General features: G+C 40.4%; 2 protein-coding genes across 4 annotated transcripts; both read right to left on the reverse strand.

Annotated features, from left to right (window-relative positions):
- Positions 1–1,052: 1,052 nt before the first annotated feature.
- Positions 1,053–2,768, reverse strand: LOC115023516 (BTB/POZ domain-containing protein KCTD12-like). The gene has a single exon (XM_029454553.1). The coding sequence runs from the start codon at positions 2,651–2,653 to the stop codon at positions 1,844–1,846; it is 810 nt and encodes a 269-aa protein (XP_029310413.1). The 5' UTR covers positions 2,654–2,768; the 3' UTR covers positions 1,053–1,843.
- A 10,324-nt stretch (positions 2,769–13,092) lies between these two features.
- On the reverse strand, positions 13,093–19,317 carry slc5a7a (solute carrier family 5 member 7a). 3 transcript variants are annotated; one of them, XM_029461891.1, is made up of 10 exons: positions 19,195–19,317; positions 18,189–18,414; positions 17,766–17,879; positions 17,270–17,425; positions 17,014–17,162; positions 16,573–16,716; positions 16,021–16,174; positions 15,160–15,377; positions 14,344–15,042; positions 13,093–13,386 (listed from the first exon to the last, which is right to left on the reverse strand). In XM_029461891.1, the coding sequence occupies exons 2-9, from the start codon at positions 18,370–18,372 to the stop codon at positions 14,371–14,373; spliced, it is 1,791 nt and encodes a 596-aa protein (XP_029317751.1). In that variant the 5' UTR covers positions 18,373–18,414; positions 19,195–19,317; the 3' UTR covers positions 13,093–13,386; positions 14,344–14,370. The 3 variants fall into 3 exon arrangements, with proteins under 3 accessions (XP_029317751.1, XP_029317734.1, XP_029317743.1); XM_029461874.1 differs by having other exon boundaries at positions 13,093–15,042; XM_029461883.1 differs by having other exon boundaries at positions 13,093–15,042; positions 18,189–18,417; positions 19,195–19,280.
- Between the last annotated feature and the right edge of the window lie 507 nt (positions 19,318–19,824).

Here is a 19,824-nt window from a genome sequence, read left to right on the forward strand (position 1 = left end):
TTATAGAGAGTTACATAAGAAACGAAGCAATCATAGCATGCTATATTTTCTTGGGCAACTGACAGATAAATTATTTATTTTGCCAATTTCTTTTTACACATTCATTCTGGTTCACTCTAACACAGCCCACACAAAGCCTTTTTATTTTTCATTAGACTTGATCCTGGGATAGTTTGGATTTGTGCCCCAGGATCCTATGAGAGAACAGACATTTGATTACTGTACTTGTCAGCCAAAGAGAAATCCTCCCTTCCTCCTCCTCTTCCCCATCCTGCTCAGGGAGATAACAGAGCTCTTCTGTGTTGCAGAGAGACACTCTACTATGCTGTGCAAGATTGGCTAGCAAGTTTTGCTTTTGGCTGTAATTTGTATGCGTTCATCTCAATTTTAGTTTGAATAAACATCAATCATCCTTAAGTAAAAGGAGTGGCAATTTAGTTGAAATGGTCGAGAACATATACATGTGCAGAAATCAGCAAATTCACAATGGAGTTTTCAATTAAGACAACTCATCTACCATCTGCGTTTGTTTAGTACCATGACTGACAGCCTTTAACTAGGAAACTCGTGACTTGACAGCAGCAAATGTAGGTGTGTTGCAGTTAAGTTTATGCTGCATTTCTATTATACCAAAGTTATTTATGACATCCTCGATCGCTCTCTCTTTTGATTCAGATCAAATTCTCATCAAACTATTTTTTGGTGCCATTCTCAGTCTACTGAGATCATTTCTCATTCAGCAGGGGCGTGGATTCGATCTCTATGTCCAATCTTGTAAAGGATTGTGAAGTCAGTCTAGCTGAATGTTTGAGGGAAATCCCAAGAATATATCAATATCAAATATTTATATATATATATATCAAATGTGTAATAAAATGTTCTATGAAAGAGCCCAGATAAGATGGTCTTGTAAACTTCTAAAATGCCTTCACAGAGAATACGAACACTGGTGACCTGATAAGAAGAAAGGAATGTGTGAACTTACCTGCATGAAAAGAAGCTTTAATGTATTAAGACATATCTTAAATAAGTTTTCACAGTGAACTCAAGGGGAAGATGGGGTAAATACTGTTACAATGTCACTTTATTTGCTGTAGCTTTATACCTAAAGAGAAAACAATGACAACAGCTCATTAATGGCACATAACAATATAGTATTGTGAAGAAGTCCCAATGTGTAATCTTGAAAGCAGTGATACTGTATGTGTGGTTGATATAATAGACTTCAAAAAAGGGTATGCATATGCATATAAAGGTAACATATCGAAGAAGCAATTTACTGTGTTCCTCATCCATTAATCCCCAAAATGTAAGACTTGAGAGGACATTTAAACATTAGGCTATTTACAGTACATATGTCCTAGTTAATGTGTTAGCCTCTCATCAATAACACCACAATGCAAGCACAGTTCAGTGAGGATCAAAAGAAACCAGCTTCTAACATTTCTGCCACCCTAAGTAAACATGTATGTCATTAACTAAGAACAAAGCAGTCTCTGTGAAAGCCATAAAGGTTCAAAGGCAAACTGGCCCACAAAATGTAACCCACCCAATGAAAAAGTATTTTTGTCTTTACCTCCTAACCAGTGAGATATATGTTTGAGTTTGGAGTAAGTGCTCCTCCCACAGAACAGAGGAGAACAATGGCAGAAAATATCAACTCTGGTTTGATCCCACTGCATAGAGCAGGGAGTGACACAAACACAAACTAAACTGAAACTAAACAGAAACTGCCAGTTCGGGATGTTAATTAAATGAAAGAAATAACTATAGTAGATTGCTTCAATTGTTAGTTAACATAAGTCGTCAGAATGAATGCTCTCCTGCACCCAGAGAGCAGTTTTCAGTCGCTACATCGGGAGAAAACATACTCGGTGTAACTGGTCCACAGCTTGTCTTCCCCCGGGTCATTACTGCCGTACGAGCAGGTCCCAGTGGAGTTGCAGGCCACCATGTGGAAACCAACCTCAGCCAGCCGGTCAAACGCCTGCTCCAGAAAGTTATACTTGAGGTAATACCTGGCGGTGTATTTGTCAGGCGGGCGGTCCGGGTCGCGGCTCTCATTCAGGGTTTCTCCAAAAACCTCTTTAGCCAGAGAAGTCTTGCTGCAGACGGTTATTCTGGCGACCCTGCGGAATTTAGCGTCCGCCTGGATGTCCCTCCCGATAGTGTAGCTGCCTCTGTACCCGATGGTGATGTAGCCGGCGCTGGCCCCAGGAGAGCGCAGGGTTTTGTCCGAGGAGGAGGAGGAAGTGACCGGGCTGGTGAGCTCAGCCTCCTCCGGCTCCCCGCTGTCCTCCGTGTACAAGCTTTCTTTACTGACGGCTGCCAGGCGCCTCGACAACTCCGGCAGCTGGAAGAAGTCCGCTTCCTTCTGCAGCCTCCTCCTCTCTTTGAAAAACTCGGGCAGGAAAAGTTCAGAGTCCCGCAAATAGTCCAAAATGTAGCGGAACAGAAAGCCGTCCCTGTCGAAGAAGAAGCGGCCCTTGCCGTCCTTTGGCAGGTCGCCCGGGGAGCTCTGGGTGAACTTAGTCCACAGGAGAGAGTTGGGGACCGTCGTGAGAGTTTCATGTCGGGTCACATACACCTGCCCACCCACGTTTAGCTCCACTATCTCGGGGAAAGTAGAACTTTGGCTGTCGGTTTGTGCCATCTCTCTCGCGCTCTCGTGTCCCTGTAGGTACCCTAACAAGGACGGGTAGTGTGAGAGTCTCCTTACTGTACAGAAATGTGTGTGTTGGTCTGGCTGTGTGGGAGGAGAAGAAAAAGGACGGCCACCAGAGACATTAACTGTTCGCTGGAAAGCTCTGAGAAAACATAATGGTGCATTCAAGGGCCCCATGTAAGCCACAACTTCCTATTTGTAAACATCTTGACATCATGCATTACTCAAGTAGGCAACTGTACTTTAAAACATTTTATTCCCAAGAGTTGGATGAGAAGATTGATACTATGCACTAGAAAATACTGTAGTTGTACTTAGGCCTACTTTACACATTACGATTTTTACATTAAAAAAAATATCTTATAAACTTGGATGCACTGTTACCGTTTAAAATACCAAACAGTAAATAAAGCAGTTAAAATAAACTTCGCAGTAGAAAGACATTGAAATACACATCAAAATGTGTCAGTAATATGTAATATGTCACTCTAATAGGGGCTATTCTGCTGCCCAGTGTGCACTTTTTGCTGCTTATAGTAATAATATAAATGCAGGACTTTTAATGGAGTTTCAAAATTGTGAGTTTAACAAACGAACATGAAACCCACTCTTATAATGGCACATACGTAGTGCATTATGACTTATGATGTCTTTATAATGCGCGTATCAGCCTAGGTCAAGTAATACATTCGCTTGTACTGTAGTTACTAGCTTTTTGTCACCATAATAGATGATGAACGTTTTTATTGCCTGCTGTAATGCCTTTATGACAGGGCCAGTAAGGATGTATTTATATCTGTAACAGGATGTTTGTGTCTTTCTGCAGCACAGTACGTAACAGTAAAAAAGGTCAAGATGTAACATAAGTTCATAAACACGTATTCCTTTAGGCTGCAGAGAGAGACACGCTGTTATTATGAAGAATAAGTTAATATGGTAACCAAAACTACTTTCCACTCATTAGGTTTACACAAAGCACCATGTGTTAGTAGCACAACCTGTCACCTGGAGTGGTGTGATTATAAACAGTTGTGATTCTTACTTGCTTACTTACATGTAAGCTCATTCTTTACCTTGGAAACAACAGTTTCACCTCAGGATCCATTTAGTGCTGTAGATGTTTAGCTTTTGATCATATCGCAGGATCCTCATTGGTAGAAGTCTGCCTATTTTCATGGAATTGTAGATGTTTAAATTGACTTTCTTCAAGAACTTCTCATCCATGTTGGCTTACAAGCTGTGCTCAGAAAAATATTGAATATTTAGACAACTGGTCACACTTCATCTGCTGGAAGACTGTGTGATACGTTCAAAACCTTGAGGTGAGATTGTTTTGTCAACATATTTATAATGTCCGCTGGCTGTTATTATAAGGCCTTTTTAATTTGATTTATTTATGGGCTTTAGTTTTACTCCAGAAAGTTCCGGGTGGCATGGGAGTCACATTATTTTTGTTATATTTACCCTGGAGCATTTTTTTTCTTCTGAGCTCCCAGGGAGTCAAACTCACCCTCAGGCCTCCCACGTCTTAGTTGAGAATTTGAACACTGCATTTGAGGCAAAGCTACACTGTGTTTGACAGGAATGCACAAGTTCCTTTTTCATAAAAGCACGGTTGAAGACGTTACCTGGGCTAACAGTCAATTCCTTGCCTCCAAGATTAAAAGCAAGAACCCAACTTTACTGTACAACTGAGAGCTGAAGCTAGTTTAATTGTGTCTGAGGTCTTTGTGTGTACACCCCTGCACAGGAAATCTAATAACAGGCAAAGGTCAGTACACACAAAGTACCAAAAACTTAAAGGGTAAAATAAAGCTGGTTTGATCTATGGTTTCTCCACAATCTGTTGAAAAGACTTTTCCTCAAATCCACATAAATCTTAACCTAAGATCGATTTCAGCTTAACACCAAAGAGCTCTTTGATCTAGTCTTGAAGTGCAGTGTTGGCTGTATCATATCTCAGACCACACATCAGTATTTCTTCTGAGGACCGCTGACATTATTACTCATTATCTGAGTAATTGGCCTGTTATCTCTGATGTTGAATTTAGTTTGATGCATAAAAAAGCATCAGCTTTTTTTATGAGAGAGAATGTTGATTAAGATCCATCTGTATTCTGGAAAACAACACAGAGACATTTAGAGATTCAGCTGCAGTCAGTAGAAATTATACAGTACGTGAAAACAATCAGAATGGTTTTGCAGTAAAATTGCTGTTGATATAGGTGTACGTTAAATATGGTTATGGAATAAATCTTGTAGGACTGTGATGTGTTCAAGGATAAGACACAAAACATTTGAAAATGATGATAAAAGATTTTAATTGAGCAAAAAATACAAAGATGCTCAAACTAAGCAGAAAACAAACTTAAAAATGTTTTATGTTGATGGATTTTGATCTAAATATACAATAATGAAAGAAAGTAACTTTGAAGCTTGTGTCTTTCTTTCTTCCACACAGCAAACCCTCCACTATATTAGACATTATAATGATTATTAGTGGTCCAACTTTTGCAGATGAGAGCTCAAACGTGTCGCTTTCCTGACACTTGAGCTTTTTGTTTCAGAGCACAAACATGAATGTAGCCTTTCCTACTCCGGACATTTCAATCTTTGGATTAGAGCGACATCTAGTGGACAATAAATGAAGAAGCAGGTTGTTGTTTCTGTGTAACTGTGAAATAAACGTTTACTTTACTGCTGACGTTGTGTACAACCTTTGAGTGGCCAACCTTCAAGACGACTGGCCATGCAAGTTATTAAAGGAATCGTTAAATAGTTTTATTATTCATTAATGTCCCACCACAAACTGAAAACACCAATAGAAAAGCAACTGAACAGAAATGAACTGTGACGCTCTTCAGTTTTTCTGCCCACCGTATAACATAGAAGTACTATGTTTAATTATTGGAGACATGTGATTTGTTTCCATATTCATAACACCGAAAAACAGGTGTATAATAAACACTTTGTTATAATAAAATAAATGATCAAGTGTCTCTCTTCGCTCACCACATACACCTAACAGTCGTCCTCTGTCCAGTTCCAACCTCATGTCTGTGTTATGGCCTTAAAGGTTACCATTTTCTCAGTGTGGCAGAAGATAATTGGATAAAGGAAGTTTAGCTTTTCAGCCGTTTCAAGAATATGAAGGTTAAGATATATTGCTGCTCATTGACTCATCATATTGACTCTTAGACAATTCATGCACATTTCCTCTGGTTTTGGTCTATATTTCTACGGCCATACATCCTGCAACATATCCTCATACAACCTGTTCATATGATATCCTACGAAAAGCTATTCCTCATTCTTTGTGCATATATAAGAATTTATTCTGTGGAATTTACAGGGCATTACTTTTCGTAGATATAGCTACAAACAGTGTATGTGAACAGTCGGCATCATGTGGTGTTGAATGTTGTTGACCCTGACAGGGGACATTATAGGCTTCATGCTGACGTAGGCTTAGGCCTAACACATAAGGAGGTAAGAAACAACAGAGAAGTAACCTATTGTGCAATGTAATCAGTGCTTTATGTGGAAAAAAAGGGCAAAAATGTTGAACAGATGCAAAAACAGAAAAGGACACAACTTTACACAGTTTACCACGTGATAATCTGAATGAGCACATAGCTCTGCCCGTTCTCCTCAGTTTGCTGTTGTACTGCTCAATTCTCCCGTTTGTATGTGCCGTCAATTTGGGTAGCAATGTTGCCCTGCTGCGTTCATGTTTGGTAATCCTTTTAGAGAGTAATCTCTATAAACAGATTCTGCGTATGAAAGATAGATCATTTATTTTATTAAAGAAAAATCTTACAGTGTATCCACTGGAAAACAAAGGAGACAAGATAGTACACAACATCCCATATTTACATTCTACTAGTGATTGTTTCAACGTGTGTAATACTGAAACCCTTTGTTTTATGCTAAGGGCAGAGCAGCTGTACATGTATCTAAACTGAGCAGCTCTAGGATTATCAGGGATTGTTGACAATATTTTGAAGTGCTGTTAGATTCGTGAGACTGCTTTTCAATACTTGTACTCCATGTTCTATATGCATGTTTTTATAGATGTATGTGTGTGTGTGTGTGCAGTGCAGTGTTGCGACTCTGAGCAATCATGTGACCTGCTCGTGACATGAGGCAGCCTCCTGATGTGACACCCAGCCAAACACTGTCACTCTGCAGCGTGCTGGAGTGTGACCTCCTCACCATTGTCTCTGTGCTCTCTACATCACCCGGCCTATCATCCACGTCTGACACAACAACAGAGACGAGAGGCCGAAACCTTCTCATCTTCTCTGTCATCAGACGCTCGTCCTTTCTCTTTTTTCTCCAAAACACACTTTGACTTATTGTGATTGTTCTTTCTTAACCCCCGGTGCATACTCACATTTAGACATCACCATATCTCACACATGTTTACTTGCTTCCCTTCTTCTGATTGAGGCTGATTGCTCATACTATGCTATAAGTGTATACAATTATAGTTTAGTCTCTGCAAGGCTTAATCCAGACTTTACCTTTCACTCTGTACACCAGCTAGTGGCTACCTGTGTCTGTCTGCCGTTTAGTGCCTTGAAGGTAATGTGCAGTGCTTTGTGCTGAAAACAGCAAAATAATTAACGCCATAATACTGGGTTGAATAATATGTTTTTTTTAAATGTAAATATGCACAAATTCCTTCAAACATGAAATTTCTACGTCATCAATTTAAAGGGTCCGTGTGTCGTATTTTGGGGATTTGTGTGTCGTATTTTTCTATTATCAGAAATGGAATATAATATTCATAATTATGTTTTCATTAGTGTATAATCACCTGACACTAACCACAGGTTTTGCACTCAACGGCTCGTTACAACAGTCTTGCAAAGGAAGGGCTGAGCAGAGGGGTAATTCAGTTGCAATCTGCAAGCGCAAAACTAGATGCCGCCAAATCCTACACACTGTCCCTTTAAGAGATTCTTTTTTTAAAAGGAATTGTTCACCCTGATTTAAAAATAAAATAATTATCCAAAACGTCATTGAAGATCATACAGCAACACAAGTTGTACAGAAGATTACAAGTGGAGCTAATAAACCTTTATCACAGAAGACATTTTGAACACAGGTGTAAAGAAAAGCAATGAACGATGGTTTCAGGGTCCTGATAGTATGCAGAGCCATCGTGCATTTTATTAGTAACACTTGCACTTTTTACTACTATGACAAGTCCATTTAATTATTTACACACACACACACACACACACACACACACACACACACACACACACACACACACACACACACACAGTCACAACAAATGTACAAATGTGTGTGTGTGTGTGTGTGTGTGTGTGTGTGTGTGTGTGTGTGTGTGTGGGTGTCTTTGTGCATGTTTAGTCTTTATATGCCTTGGACATAAATGTGTTGCTTCTGACTCTAGTTTTACTCAAGATTCATGTGACTGGACTGGATTGTGAATGTGTGTGTGTGTGTGTGTGTGTGTGTGTGTTCTTGTCACCTTCTCTCAGGGTTACGTCTGCACCCTTGTGCTCCTCAATCAGCTCTAATGGATCCTTTGGCTTAGACTCAGCCAGGGCACTGATTGTGATACTATAGACGCTCACACACACACACACACACACACACACACACACACACACGCGCGCGCGCGCGCACACAGGACAGGGCGGGGTTGGAGGCTGAATGTGCGTCGTGATGAGCTAAGAGGTACGATGCCCCTCCTAACATTTTCTTCCTGTTTTTTGTCCTTTCTTTCTTCTCTTGTGCCTCACGATTATTAATAATGCTGCACCTCCTGCAGTCAATCCAACGTAATACTGTTGTACCCAATCTACAATTAAATAATGTCAAATTTCACAATATCCCAAATGTGTGGTGGCTTTAAAATAAAAAAAATTCTCAATTCCTCTTTCGTCTAAATCTTAAGGCTATATTAATGAAATTGTTTGACATACAAACACATCTTTCCTTCTGCGTCTTTGTGTCACACACCCCCAACCACCAGGGCCCTTGTGTGTGCATGTGAAATAGTTCACATGGGTCCCATCCACCCTCCCTTCCGTAGCGTCTTCATTCTGGCAGTGAACGGGTCCCTTGGGGCTAATGTGCACTTTTGTGTGGGTGTGTGTGTGTGTGAGTGTGTGTGTGTGTGTGTGTGTGTGTGAGTGTGTGTGTGGCCACTACATTATTCTCCCCCCTGACTTTCTATGGGATGAAAAAATGACCCTCCATGTCCCTTCCTTGCTCTCTTTAGAAAAGAGATGGCTGAAGGGGAACATGTTGTACGGCAGGACTGCCCTCATATGAATAAAGACAGAATACATGCGTTCTCACACTCATTTGTTGCAGTTGCTTTGGATCCATTTTCACCACAGACATTGGATTTTCAAAACCCTTCACACAAAATGCCATACTTCTTAATTTGACTTTATCTTAATCTCACATAGCAAACCAAAAGAAAGCATCTGTATCAAACTGGATAGTAAATGTTATATGTTCATCACTGAATTTAAATCATAAGATGGTCATTATCAATTTCTCCACAATCCCTTGAAAACTCAGTCATTTCAGGGAAGATTATACAAATAACAGTTAAATAAACAATGCAAAACTGTATGCAGAAGTTTGTATTTAAAATGACGCAGAGAGGAGAAAGACTTCCACTTTATTCGTCAAATATGCCGAGTTACTGTACATATAGTTAAAGCAGTATAACTTTACCTCACAGTAAATCCTGCATTCATAAAGCAACATTATAATTTTGACTGCATCAATGTATCTTCTCCGTTCTGCATCAACCATAAAGTTTGTGTTTAAGACATCAAACATTTCAATTCCTTGTAAGTTTAATGAATCTAAAACACTGTAAGCTACAGTACAGTAATATTGTACACTCAGTATATAACATTAAACTACAATTTACACAACAAATGTACTGCAACATTTTGACAGGGATCAAAAACAAATAAATTGCACTTGTGAGTCATCAGCAATGACGTTGCACTCCTTTTCATCAGGGTAATGTTGTAGACACTCTTAAAGGTAAGCATTTGGCTTATTTTGCACATTGAAACTATTTCATGATAAACTGAACAAGTTAATTTAAAAATACTGTAACATAAATTAATTGTGCATCTTTGGAAAAATGTAAAAATGAATTTGTATATTCAACCAAAACAAAAATAAAGAATTGCTTATGCACATGCTAGAGCTCTTTTCTGTTTCTTCTTCTCAATCTCTGCACCACTGACTCTCCATACATGCAGGTCCAAAGGAACAATTAGATTTATATTGATCCACCGGAGCTGATGGCGCTCCACCGCTTGTGAAATCTAGTCTCGGAGGATCTGAGTAACTGTTTGTCTCACAGCTCTAATTCCACATGAGTGAAGCTGATTCATGGCTCTGACTCATTAGGAATCAGTGAGGTTTGCTGATTGTGGAGCAGTCGCCTCATCCTGGTGGTGAGCCGCAGACGGTTCTACCTGCAGCCGGCCCGAGTACAACAGGGCTGGTTCTGTAATTAGGTTCTCGTGGCTGATTCGATTAGAGCAGCCGCTACATTTATTTTGCTAAAGACGCTCCTCAGCTGCTTGGAGGGACTAATGGAGAAGATGGAGAGATATGTGGGAAACAATTAGACATGACATTACGTTTGTGTCAAATATTTTCCCCTTTACATTTACGTTGATACACCACACATACTTTGTCATATATCCTTCTCAAACCTACACCACTTCTTGTTCTTCTCCATCCCTCGCCCTCTTTCAATGTTTCAATTAGATGCCTTGCAATTACATTACAGGGGACATTACTTAAGAGGGACATAAATAGTGGCCCGCCAACGTGATGGTGACTCAGCCACAGATGAGATATGAGCTGCCTTGTGTGCTGCAATCTGGAGAGGAGACAGAGGAAACAATGTCTGATGCGCTACATCATAGTATAGTATAGATAGTCAAATCACACTTTTCTTTTATCCTTTCTGTGCTTACAATAAGAAATATTAAAGCAGCCCCCTCCACTCAAAGATTTGTTTTGCATAATATCAATTTACTTAGATGTTTGACCTTCACAGGGCAGAATAATGGCGGTCTGCATCTGCTGACGTGGAAAGGTTTCTCCGTGCTCACCTTAAAACTGAGTTTATGCATTACTTTGTGACGCCACAACTAGTGTGGAAGCCAATCACGGTCCAGTAACCTACACCCCGTGTTATGTGGTAACAAACAATGAAAAGGACGGTGAAGTAGGAGACTTCCTGTGTCAAACAGTTTAACTGTCCTTATGATGAGTTAAAATGTGTTAAGTGCCCCTTTACACTAAACATGCAACATGGGTTCCCATTTACCTGTTCTCTACCACGATATTGTTGTTGTTTGAAGCATTGCATGAGGCTGTTGTCGCAGTGGATTTTTATTACATTGTACTTTGGTTGATGCTATTGTGTTCTCTCAATTAAGTTGAAATGAGATGCAATCTATTGAACCATATCAGTGCTCAGGCTACTGCAAATTTAATGCAAATGTGGGTCTGGTTCCACGTTTGTAAAAGTTCAACAAAAACGATTCGATCCCGCAAAGCAGCAGCGATCAGATACCTTGACAGTCTCATGCTTTGAGTCCTCTCTCTAAGGTTATACTTGATTCCAGCACGTCGATGTCTATCTGAATGCACCGTCTGCTCTCTGTTATCTCATCTCGTCAAGTCCACGTCAAGGAAAAGTGCTCCGGTGGGACCTTGATTCCCAGAATTCCCTTTTAGCTCTAAAGATTGGTCTGGGAAAATAAGCCAGACAGCTGTAGCAGATCAAATGTTTGACATTTTTTTCCACATTTTTAAACATTGTCCGTCGGCTCAGAGCTTAAAGTCTGCTGGTTCTCCTTTTGGGATCTAATTTGATACTTAAAGAATCTTCCTTCAGACCAAGAAGGAAAGTAAAAAGAAAAATGAAGCTGTGCGAGAGGTTTGGAAGGGAAGCTTTCACATTGTGTGACCAGTAAATCAAGTCCTTGAGCATTTTAGCTTTTAGAAAAGCAAATTAAAGGTAATATGAGCTTTCATAGATGAGAAGAGAAGGAAAAAAAGTCAAGAAATGTGTCAATTAGAGATTATTACAAATGCAGGACAAAAATCTGCACTGGCACATTATCAATGACTCCTGGAAAGACGTCCTAGGACGTTCTAAATATATCCTGTAGTTATGAACGAATGCATCTGTTTTGGTTCGCATCCAAATGCTCTCTAGAAGAAAGCAAAGACCATCCCCCAACGTTCTCCTCCTCACGCGTAAAGCCTTGAATAAATGGATTGACTTTTGGACAAGCGACCGTTTTCCTTCATAATTGTTAATTATCATGAGTGCTCTCTGAGGTACTTTCTATGAACGGAGATGGGACACTCTCTCTGTCTTCCTCCCCCCTCTGCTTTTTTTACGGGATTGGTCTTAGTTCTCAAGGGCGTCGAAAAGGACACCGGCAGAGGAGGGTGGAGGTGCGGCGGATGGGTGGGGCACCCGCGTCATTCCTGCGCATCACGGTTGGTGGATTTTATGGCAACGGGTGCCAGTAAGCTACACCCCCTCTAACCCCCACCCAAGTCCATCTTCCCTGCCTGACCACCAGCAGCCCCACCCACACCCGGGTGGCTCCTCCCCGAGTCCCAGACAAGAGCGAGTACAGCACTTAAGGTAATGTAAATAACCAGAGAGCGAGAGCTATTTTAAGATGCTGTCTTTCACTGTGGCCGTGGAGGGGGACAAAGATGCAAGCGAAGCGATTGTAATTTCAGTCACGTTTCCGGACATGTTCTCTTTCTCCGACGACCGTCCAGCTAGCTGAAGGGCCTGACCCACTAGAAAGAGCTTGGGCCGGCTGCAAATTCAATGTGAGCCTTTTTTTCTAAAGAAAGATGTTTTTTTTTAAATATATATATTGTTTACAGTAACAGAAAGCTAGAGGTCTGAAGATATACCTCAATAAAGCTTCAAATTAATAACAGTAAAAGAAAACGCAGAAAGCATTGAAATGAGCGCTAATATTCCTATAAGACAAAGAACCTTCAAAGGGGGCGTAAAATACATCTGAGGGGTCACAAATTAATAACGGACAAGGAACGCAGATAGATATATATTTCTGAAACACCTCCCTGGATTTTTTCTGATATTTGCTCTTTCTTTGAATTACTAGTTTAGTTGACATCTTCGGGCCTCTAAAATTATAAACACACAACAATCCGACGAAGTAAAACCATATTTGCAATATTCTCACAGTGTATTTTTTATCCCCCCAAAAAAAGTGAAATATCAATTTCATCTTGTTCCAAAAGTAGAATTTATATATTTTCCTGAAATAATTGTTTTATTTTTTATTGTTTCATCTTTTATGACATCAAAAATAAATAAACATTTAGACAGCATCCTTTCTATCTTATATGAACAGTTATAACCAGTATAATTTGTTTTGTTTTTCTCCATATTTATACAAACATACACGTCACAGAGAAAACAATCTGTACACTGCTGAAGAAGAACAGATTTGTGAAGCAGAACCTGCCGCCACATTGTTCTGCACCAGTTACTGTTTGACTTTGCAAAATCACAAACAAAAACATACACACACACAGCAGTAGAAGTACACTACTCAATATATTTAGATCTTTTTGTAGAGGTTACATTCATATTCAAGTCTTTGTTCGCCAGAGTCCAGTCAGAACTGTGGAAATAAAAGTTTCTGTTTTTATGGGTTTCATTAAGGCAGTTGAATACAAGATCATTTTAAACACTAATTTACACTGATTCTTAAGATTAAAACTTCTTCTACACCTGACATTAAAGAGAATATTACCTAATGCTTCAAGTCAACTACTGTCACTACTTGTATATTTTCTACTCAGCATGATACATGGATTGTTTCTTGATTCACAGTCATGATGTGTTTATATCAGTAATAATGAAGAAGCCTGTTGAAACTGTATCAAACAAAACTAGTTTTAGGTGTTGGTTAATATATTGGATGTATTCATGACGTTACAGTCGATTTAACGTGTTAATTCATTCATAAATCAAAACCCAATTATGTCAGAGCTGCAAACGTTCATTTACACACGACATAAATTCAGTGGCTTGATATGACACAGCTTTAAAATATCCTGTTTTCCATCATTTTCTTTTTGTCAATCTATTTTACTTTCACAATCATATTTAAAAAAAAAGATTTCTGCACAGGTGTTCAAGTGTGTGTTATTGCTTTTATCTAATTGGTACATACAGTAAACCCTCCACCTTCCAAACTATGGTTGTGCTGTCACGTGCTTCTTTTTAAGTACCTGCCTTTTTAATTCCTCATCAAATATTTTACTACTGTAGAAATGATTTGCAGCATCTCTCACTCATCAATTATTCCAATGAAGACAGTGTTCTTTAAGTAGATCTCCAGCGCAGTTCAACAAAGGATGAATATGCAGTACAACCCAACTATCTCTAAGTACTATATGAGTGAATGCTTGATGTACTTCACAGAAAGAGAACTTCATGTCCGGACAATCAACATGTGGCTGTATCCAATCACCACATGTTGGATGTGGTACTTTTATAGTCCCAAGGGAGGACGTTTGTCTCGTACTTCTTTTTCGAGTATCTGACAGAGTAAGTTCACTTACAGTTCACTCACGTGTTCAGTCACATCCTGAGATTGTCATTATTCGCCATGGTCGGAGGAATCAGGGCTGGACTCCTCCTCCTCCTCCTCCACTGTTTCTGCCTGCAGTGTGTCACGGCGTGTGAAGGCAGCCGCCAAGGTCACGCTCAGCCGCGGTTTGACGGGCGCCATCTCCGACAGCCCGATGTTGTTTCCGCGAGTCACAAGCGTCGTCTTATCCATAATCTCTCCGCTGTGCTTGGACACCACTGCGTCGAGAAAGTCGTATTTGTGAGAAATCTTGCCGCTCTCAAACAGATACTTTGCCAGGTAGGAGAAAGCGACGTTACCCAGAAACGAGGCGATCATGGAGACGGTCTTGAAAGGGAACTTCTGGACGACGACTTCCTCCATTTCTCCAGTCATGTGATGTATCCTCTGCTCAATGGTCCAGCCGGGGTAATAGATGAAAGGAGGAAGCTGCAGGTAGGGTTCACCTCCACCTATACGCAGCACCATGCCGAAAACGTAGGCAGCCACAGAGCCGTACGTGTTGGTGCCTTTGACAAAGAGCACACTGATCAGCTGGGGGAAGATGATGACGTAAACCAAGTCTGAGCTCAGGTACCAGAGGCCGTAAACTGTCCCGGTCACCAGCGCCATTAACGTGGCAAGGCCGCCGAATACAAAGATAGTAATGCGCATCACCCACACGATCTCACGGTCAGACGCCTGAGGAGACAGAAAGGAGTGGGAAACAAGGATTGTGACATGTGCAGAACATTGATTTTGTTCAAACTTTGACAGAAATCTGTCAGTTGACTACAGGGCACACACACGCATACACACCGACTGTCTAAAGGCGAGCTGGTAGATGTTTCTCGCAAACATGGAGCTCGCTGAAAGGATGGAGGAGTCCGCAGATGACATGACAGCGGCAGACACCGCTCCCAGGCCGAAGAAAGAGACGAACGGTGGGCAAAGGTGTTGGAGCACGATGGGTAGAATCATGTCCGCTTGGTCCCTCTCTTTAGGAGAAATGGCACCATAACTTGTCTGGTTCCAATCTGAGCAAGGGAAAGATTATATGACACATCCAATTGCAATTCATAATACTAAACTATAATGTGAAATGCATAGATGAGCATAGCTGGCTCAACATACAGTATACAATTTACAATTTCAAAACTGCAACCATCTAATGATTGTGCAACATGCACAATCATTAGAAAATGAAATTTGATGGAATTGCAACATTTATTTTTCATTTAGTTTCTTTGTTTTTACAATTTTTAGGCTTTGCAAAAGTCTGAAATTCAAATCACATTTGAATTAAGATGTGAATGAGCGAGGCTGAACTTCAAGACTAACTTGTCAATTTGATTTTGTAATGACAGCATGTTTATTATTGTCATGTTAAAACGAGACAAAACAAAGTTGTGTATTCAGGCGTTCACCGAGGAATCTGACTACTAAAAATCTGGAGATCAAACCTCTAATTTGCTCCCTTGCCTCCCTCTAATGTAATATTTACACAGCCAGCGTGGTTATTAAATGGAATCCTGCTTCATTATGGATGAGGTGCACCAGCTGCTATTTACCAGGCTCTCTCAGATCTAAGGGCAACATGTACCCATCCAGAGCATTCCCTCCCCAAAACCAAACAAACACAGACTGTGCATATGCAAGCTCATGTGTGAGATCTCTAACCTGTGGAGGCCCCGATTGCCCCGATGAGAACGGAGGGCACGGCCATGACGAGGCACCCGAAAGCGGCCAGGAAGGAGAGGACCTGGGCGTAGGTGGCCGAGGAGGCAGACAGCACTCTCTGGAAATACACCTGCCAGGGAATTCCTCCAAGCATCTGCAGGACATTTAGAAACCAGTGAATAACATTTGCAGAACTCAAGCGATCAGTTATGTCCGTTTTATTTATATAGCAAAATAAATCACCAGTTTGCCTCTAAGGACCAAACACCTTTAATTTAGATAAGGAAAACTCCCAAAAAACACATTAAACATTTAAAATATAAAAAATAATTTACCGCAGTAATGTCAGAGGGCATGACACTCCCTGTCATAAGGTTCACATAAATGATCTGATAATCATAAGGGCTGAAGTACTGATGGTGGAAGTTGTCTACAAATACGCTCAGCATGATGGTGTTTAGTTCATCAATACAATCAGTTTTAGACCTCGTATTGGTCTCAGTGGACTCAATTCTGCTAATGTGAGGGAGGAATAGCTAGTGATGGCTGTACCAGGAGGCAGAAGTTGTCGATCCAGACCCAGGTGTCGCTCTTGTTGATGCTGCCTCTCCAGGGCGACTGGTACACATGCTTCACTGCAGTAATGGTAATGTCTGACACCGCAGGGTTGGTCAAAGCAAATGGGACACTGATCCACTGTAGACGTCCAAAAACAAGCCCAGAAATAAACAGTTACAAACAAAAACCGAAAGGCTTAATGGTCACTTCTGGACAATTTGACACACATCCATTTTTGCAGTGTCATTTCATGTCACTGTGTGCATTGAGCAGAATTTGTGAATTTTGTTTTGAACTTTTAGAGAAATTTGGCATATTTTAAGCCAAGGTCAAAGTACATTCGGTGCAACAAATGCAGTAAATCTACTCAAGGAAGGAATCTAATTTCACTAGTTGCTATCATCTTCTTTTCACTTCTTCTCAACATGAACCTACCAGGCCAATAAAGATACAGATGAGCTGCACGACGTCAGTGTAGGCCACAGAGTAAAGTCCTCCAACCAGGGTGTAAAAGATTGCAATGAGTGCTGAGATAACCACCGACATCTTAATGTTGATGTCCACGATGACACTCAGAGTAGCACCTAAGGTCACGAGAACACAGACATTATGGCCACTGCAACATCATCACTTTGATGCTATTGCCCACAAGAATATTTTTATTTTATCGTCGATAGAAACATGAACTCACCAAGGGCGGACAAGATGGCAGCAGACCAGAAGATCTCTCCCATGAGTGCAGGTATGAAGAGGAGGCCACCCATACGTTTCCCATATATCTGCTGGAACGGATCCAACATGGTGACGTAACCTCGTGAGCGCATGGGCTTAGCAAAAAAAAGACCACCTGGGACAAAGAGTGAACACATTACAGGCACCCACCATGCAGAGGCGGTAAATAGAACAGTGCATTCATATATATTCATGGTTTAATGTTGCACTGTTTCTTAAAATTGAAATTGAAAATTTAACAAGGATTTTCCTGTGCAGAGTTGTCCCCCTCAGAAGGACAAATGGAGGACCACTGGTGATGGTTTAATTAGCACCCAAACTAATAATTTAAATCTGGTATGTGGTCAATAAGTGTGTTTCAGTATGAATGAGTAGAAACAAGGACCCAACATCCCTTGTTATGCTCCTGAACACAAGTAATATCAAACCTGTATTTTACATTTTAAACCACTCACCCACAACAAGACTGAGGGCATATCCAAAGGGAGCTTGAGCCCAAGCCAAGCCATAATCTGGCAGATACACATATTCAGCTGTGCCATTTATATATCCTCCTCCAACCCAGGTCGCTAAAAAATTAATAAATAAAATCACACAAAACATGTTAGTGGAAGAAAAACAGATTAAAGAATAACATTTATTTGACATTTGTGTTAAATGAGAATCTGGAGAAAATGTTGGCATATAAATATATATATATTTACATACAGAAAAAGTAATAGTTCATTAGAATGAAATGGAATTAGTGGATTCTTCACGTGAAAAGAAGAAAAGATAAAAACTTGTCCAAACAGACCAAAGTGCTTATTTTAAAGCCTTTTTCAACGGTACGTGCTACTAGAATCCCGGTGTTATTGAGTAATAAATACGAACTTCACCTGTCATGGTGAATCCACCGACAAATAGTCCAATGTCTCTCCCTCCGACCATGATAGTTTCGCTGCGGTCGGTCCCCTCCGCCTCCCCGGAGTGTTTGTTCTTCCATGCCGCCCAGATGCCGACGACCAGGATCAGTAGATAGAAGATCGCGATAGCCACAAGCCCCTCTACATGGATGGTCATTGTCGCACCGGTCTTCCGTTAGGAATGGGAGGGCATGGAGACCTGCTTGGCGCACGGAGAAGAGAGGATCAGATATTAAGTAAAAATAATAAAAAACGATCATTTGGAATTTTCTGCAGCATTTTAAGCTTTTAGGTTAGTTTGAAATCTACAGAATTTTTTATTTTTTACCAGGTTTTAGAGGTTCAAAAACGCGTTGACTTGTTGAAATAGAAATTTATAGTAAGAAGAGACCAAATTTGATAGATTCCATGCGCGCCTTTTTGTCCTGAAAGCTGTTTAGAAATATGACTTCCAAGTCAGTAAAGCTCATTTGTGGGGAATCCTCACTCTACATTATCAAAATAAGTAAAGTGAAAATGTATTAAAAAAAACATGGAGGCTTTTTTGTTCTTTTCCATTCCTTCAGGTAGAGACATAAAATAAGTGCCAGCTACATTCCCTAGTTCCATTCACACAAATAGTCCTATTATATTGTCCCCTACATAAATATAAAGTAATCAAACAAATCTATGAGAATTGGTTTAAAAATAATCCGTTTTTATGTTATTTTGTGTGATTTCTTTGTTTATTGTCTAGCTCTCCTTTTGTCCTTCTACCCGGACACATGTGCGTAAAAGTCAAATTACGCACAGCATTCACGATAAAAATAGAATAACCCCAAGTTGGAGACAGCCTTATCCAATTTATATTGGACGTAATAAACTGTCAAATACAGATCTCCACTTTGGCCATGCTCAAATGAATAAGATATCATCCTCTAAAATGTGATAAACGGACCTAAACCATTTACAAAAGCTTGAAAACATATGCAAAACTTACCTCAAAGTATTTCTAAAGTCATGTGCTTTGGGCACCCGAGACAGAAAATGGTAAGCAGCACACTTCGACGGTTTTTTAAGAGCCTCGTCCCCCCTTTGCACCGCCAGGCACAGTCAAAAGTAACAGTGGTAGAGGTCTCCCGGGTGACTTACTGAGGCTTATAAAGGGGCAGGTGCCGTCAGAGCACTGATACCCACGTCAGAGTAACCAAACGTCCCTCTTAATGAGCACCTTGCACGGAAACACGTCACAGCGTACTGGCTGAGGACGGTGGGAGAGATTCCTTTACTCCACAGTGATAATTGTTTTTTTTAAACTCACTGAAGCCTGACATGAATTTTAATATCAACGTTTCATTTGTACAGTTTAAATAATACATAATTTGTGGGGCAAGTTTAAGCTTCAAGTGACTCTTGCTCCTCCAAACTCGGTAAGTAACAACCACCTAATTGCGCAGCCATACTTCATGTGGCCTTTTATCCGCTGTCACTTTATCTCCAGCTGGCATTTTACCTTATAACCGCAATTAATTTTGCTGCACTTTGCGTGACTGATATTTATTTGCAAAAAGTACTTAAATTTGATACTCATCAAGTGCTTTTTCCAGGAACTTCATCTCACTCAGGCTCT

This window comes from Cottoperca gobio, chromosome 3 (assembly GCF_900634415.1).
Source record: "Cottoperca gobio chromosome 3, fCotGob3.1, whole genome shotgun sequence".
In the NCBI taxonomy this organism is placed as follows: Eukaryota; Metazoa; Chordata; class Actinopteri; order Perciformes; family Bovichtidae; genus Cottoperca; species Cottoperca gobio.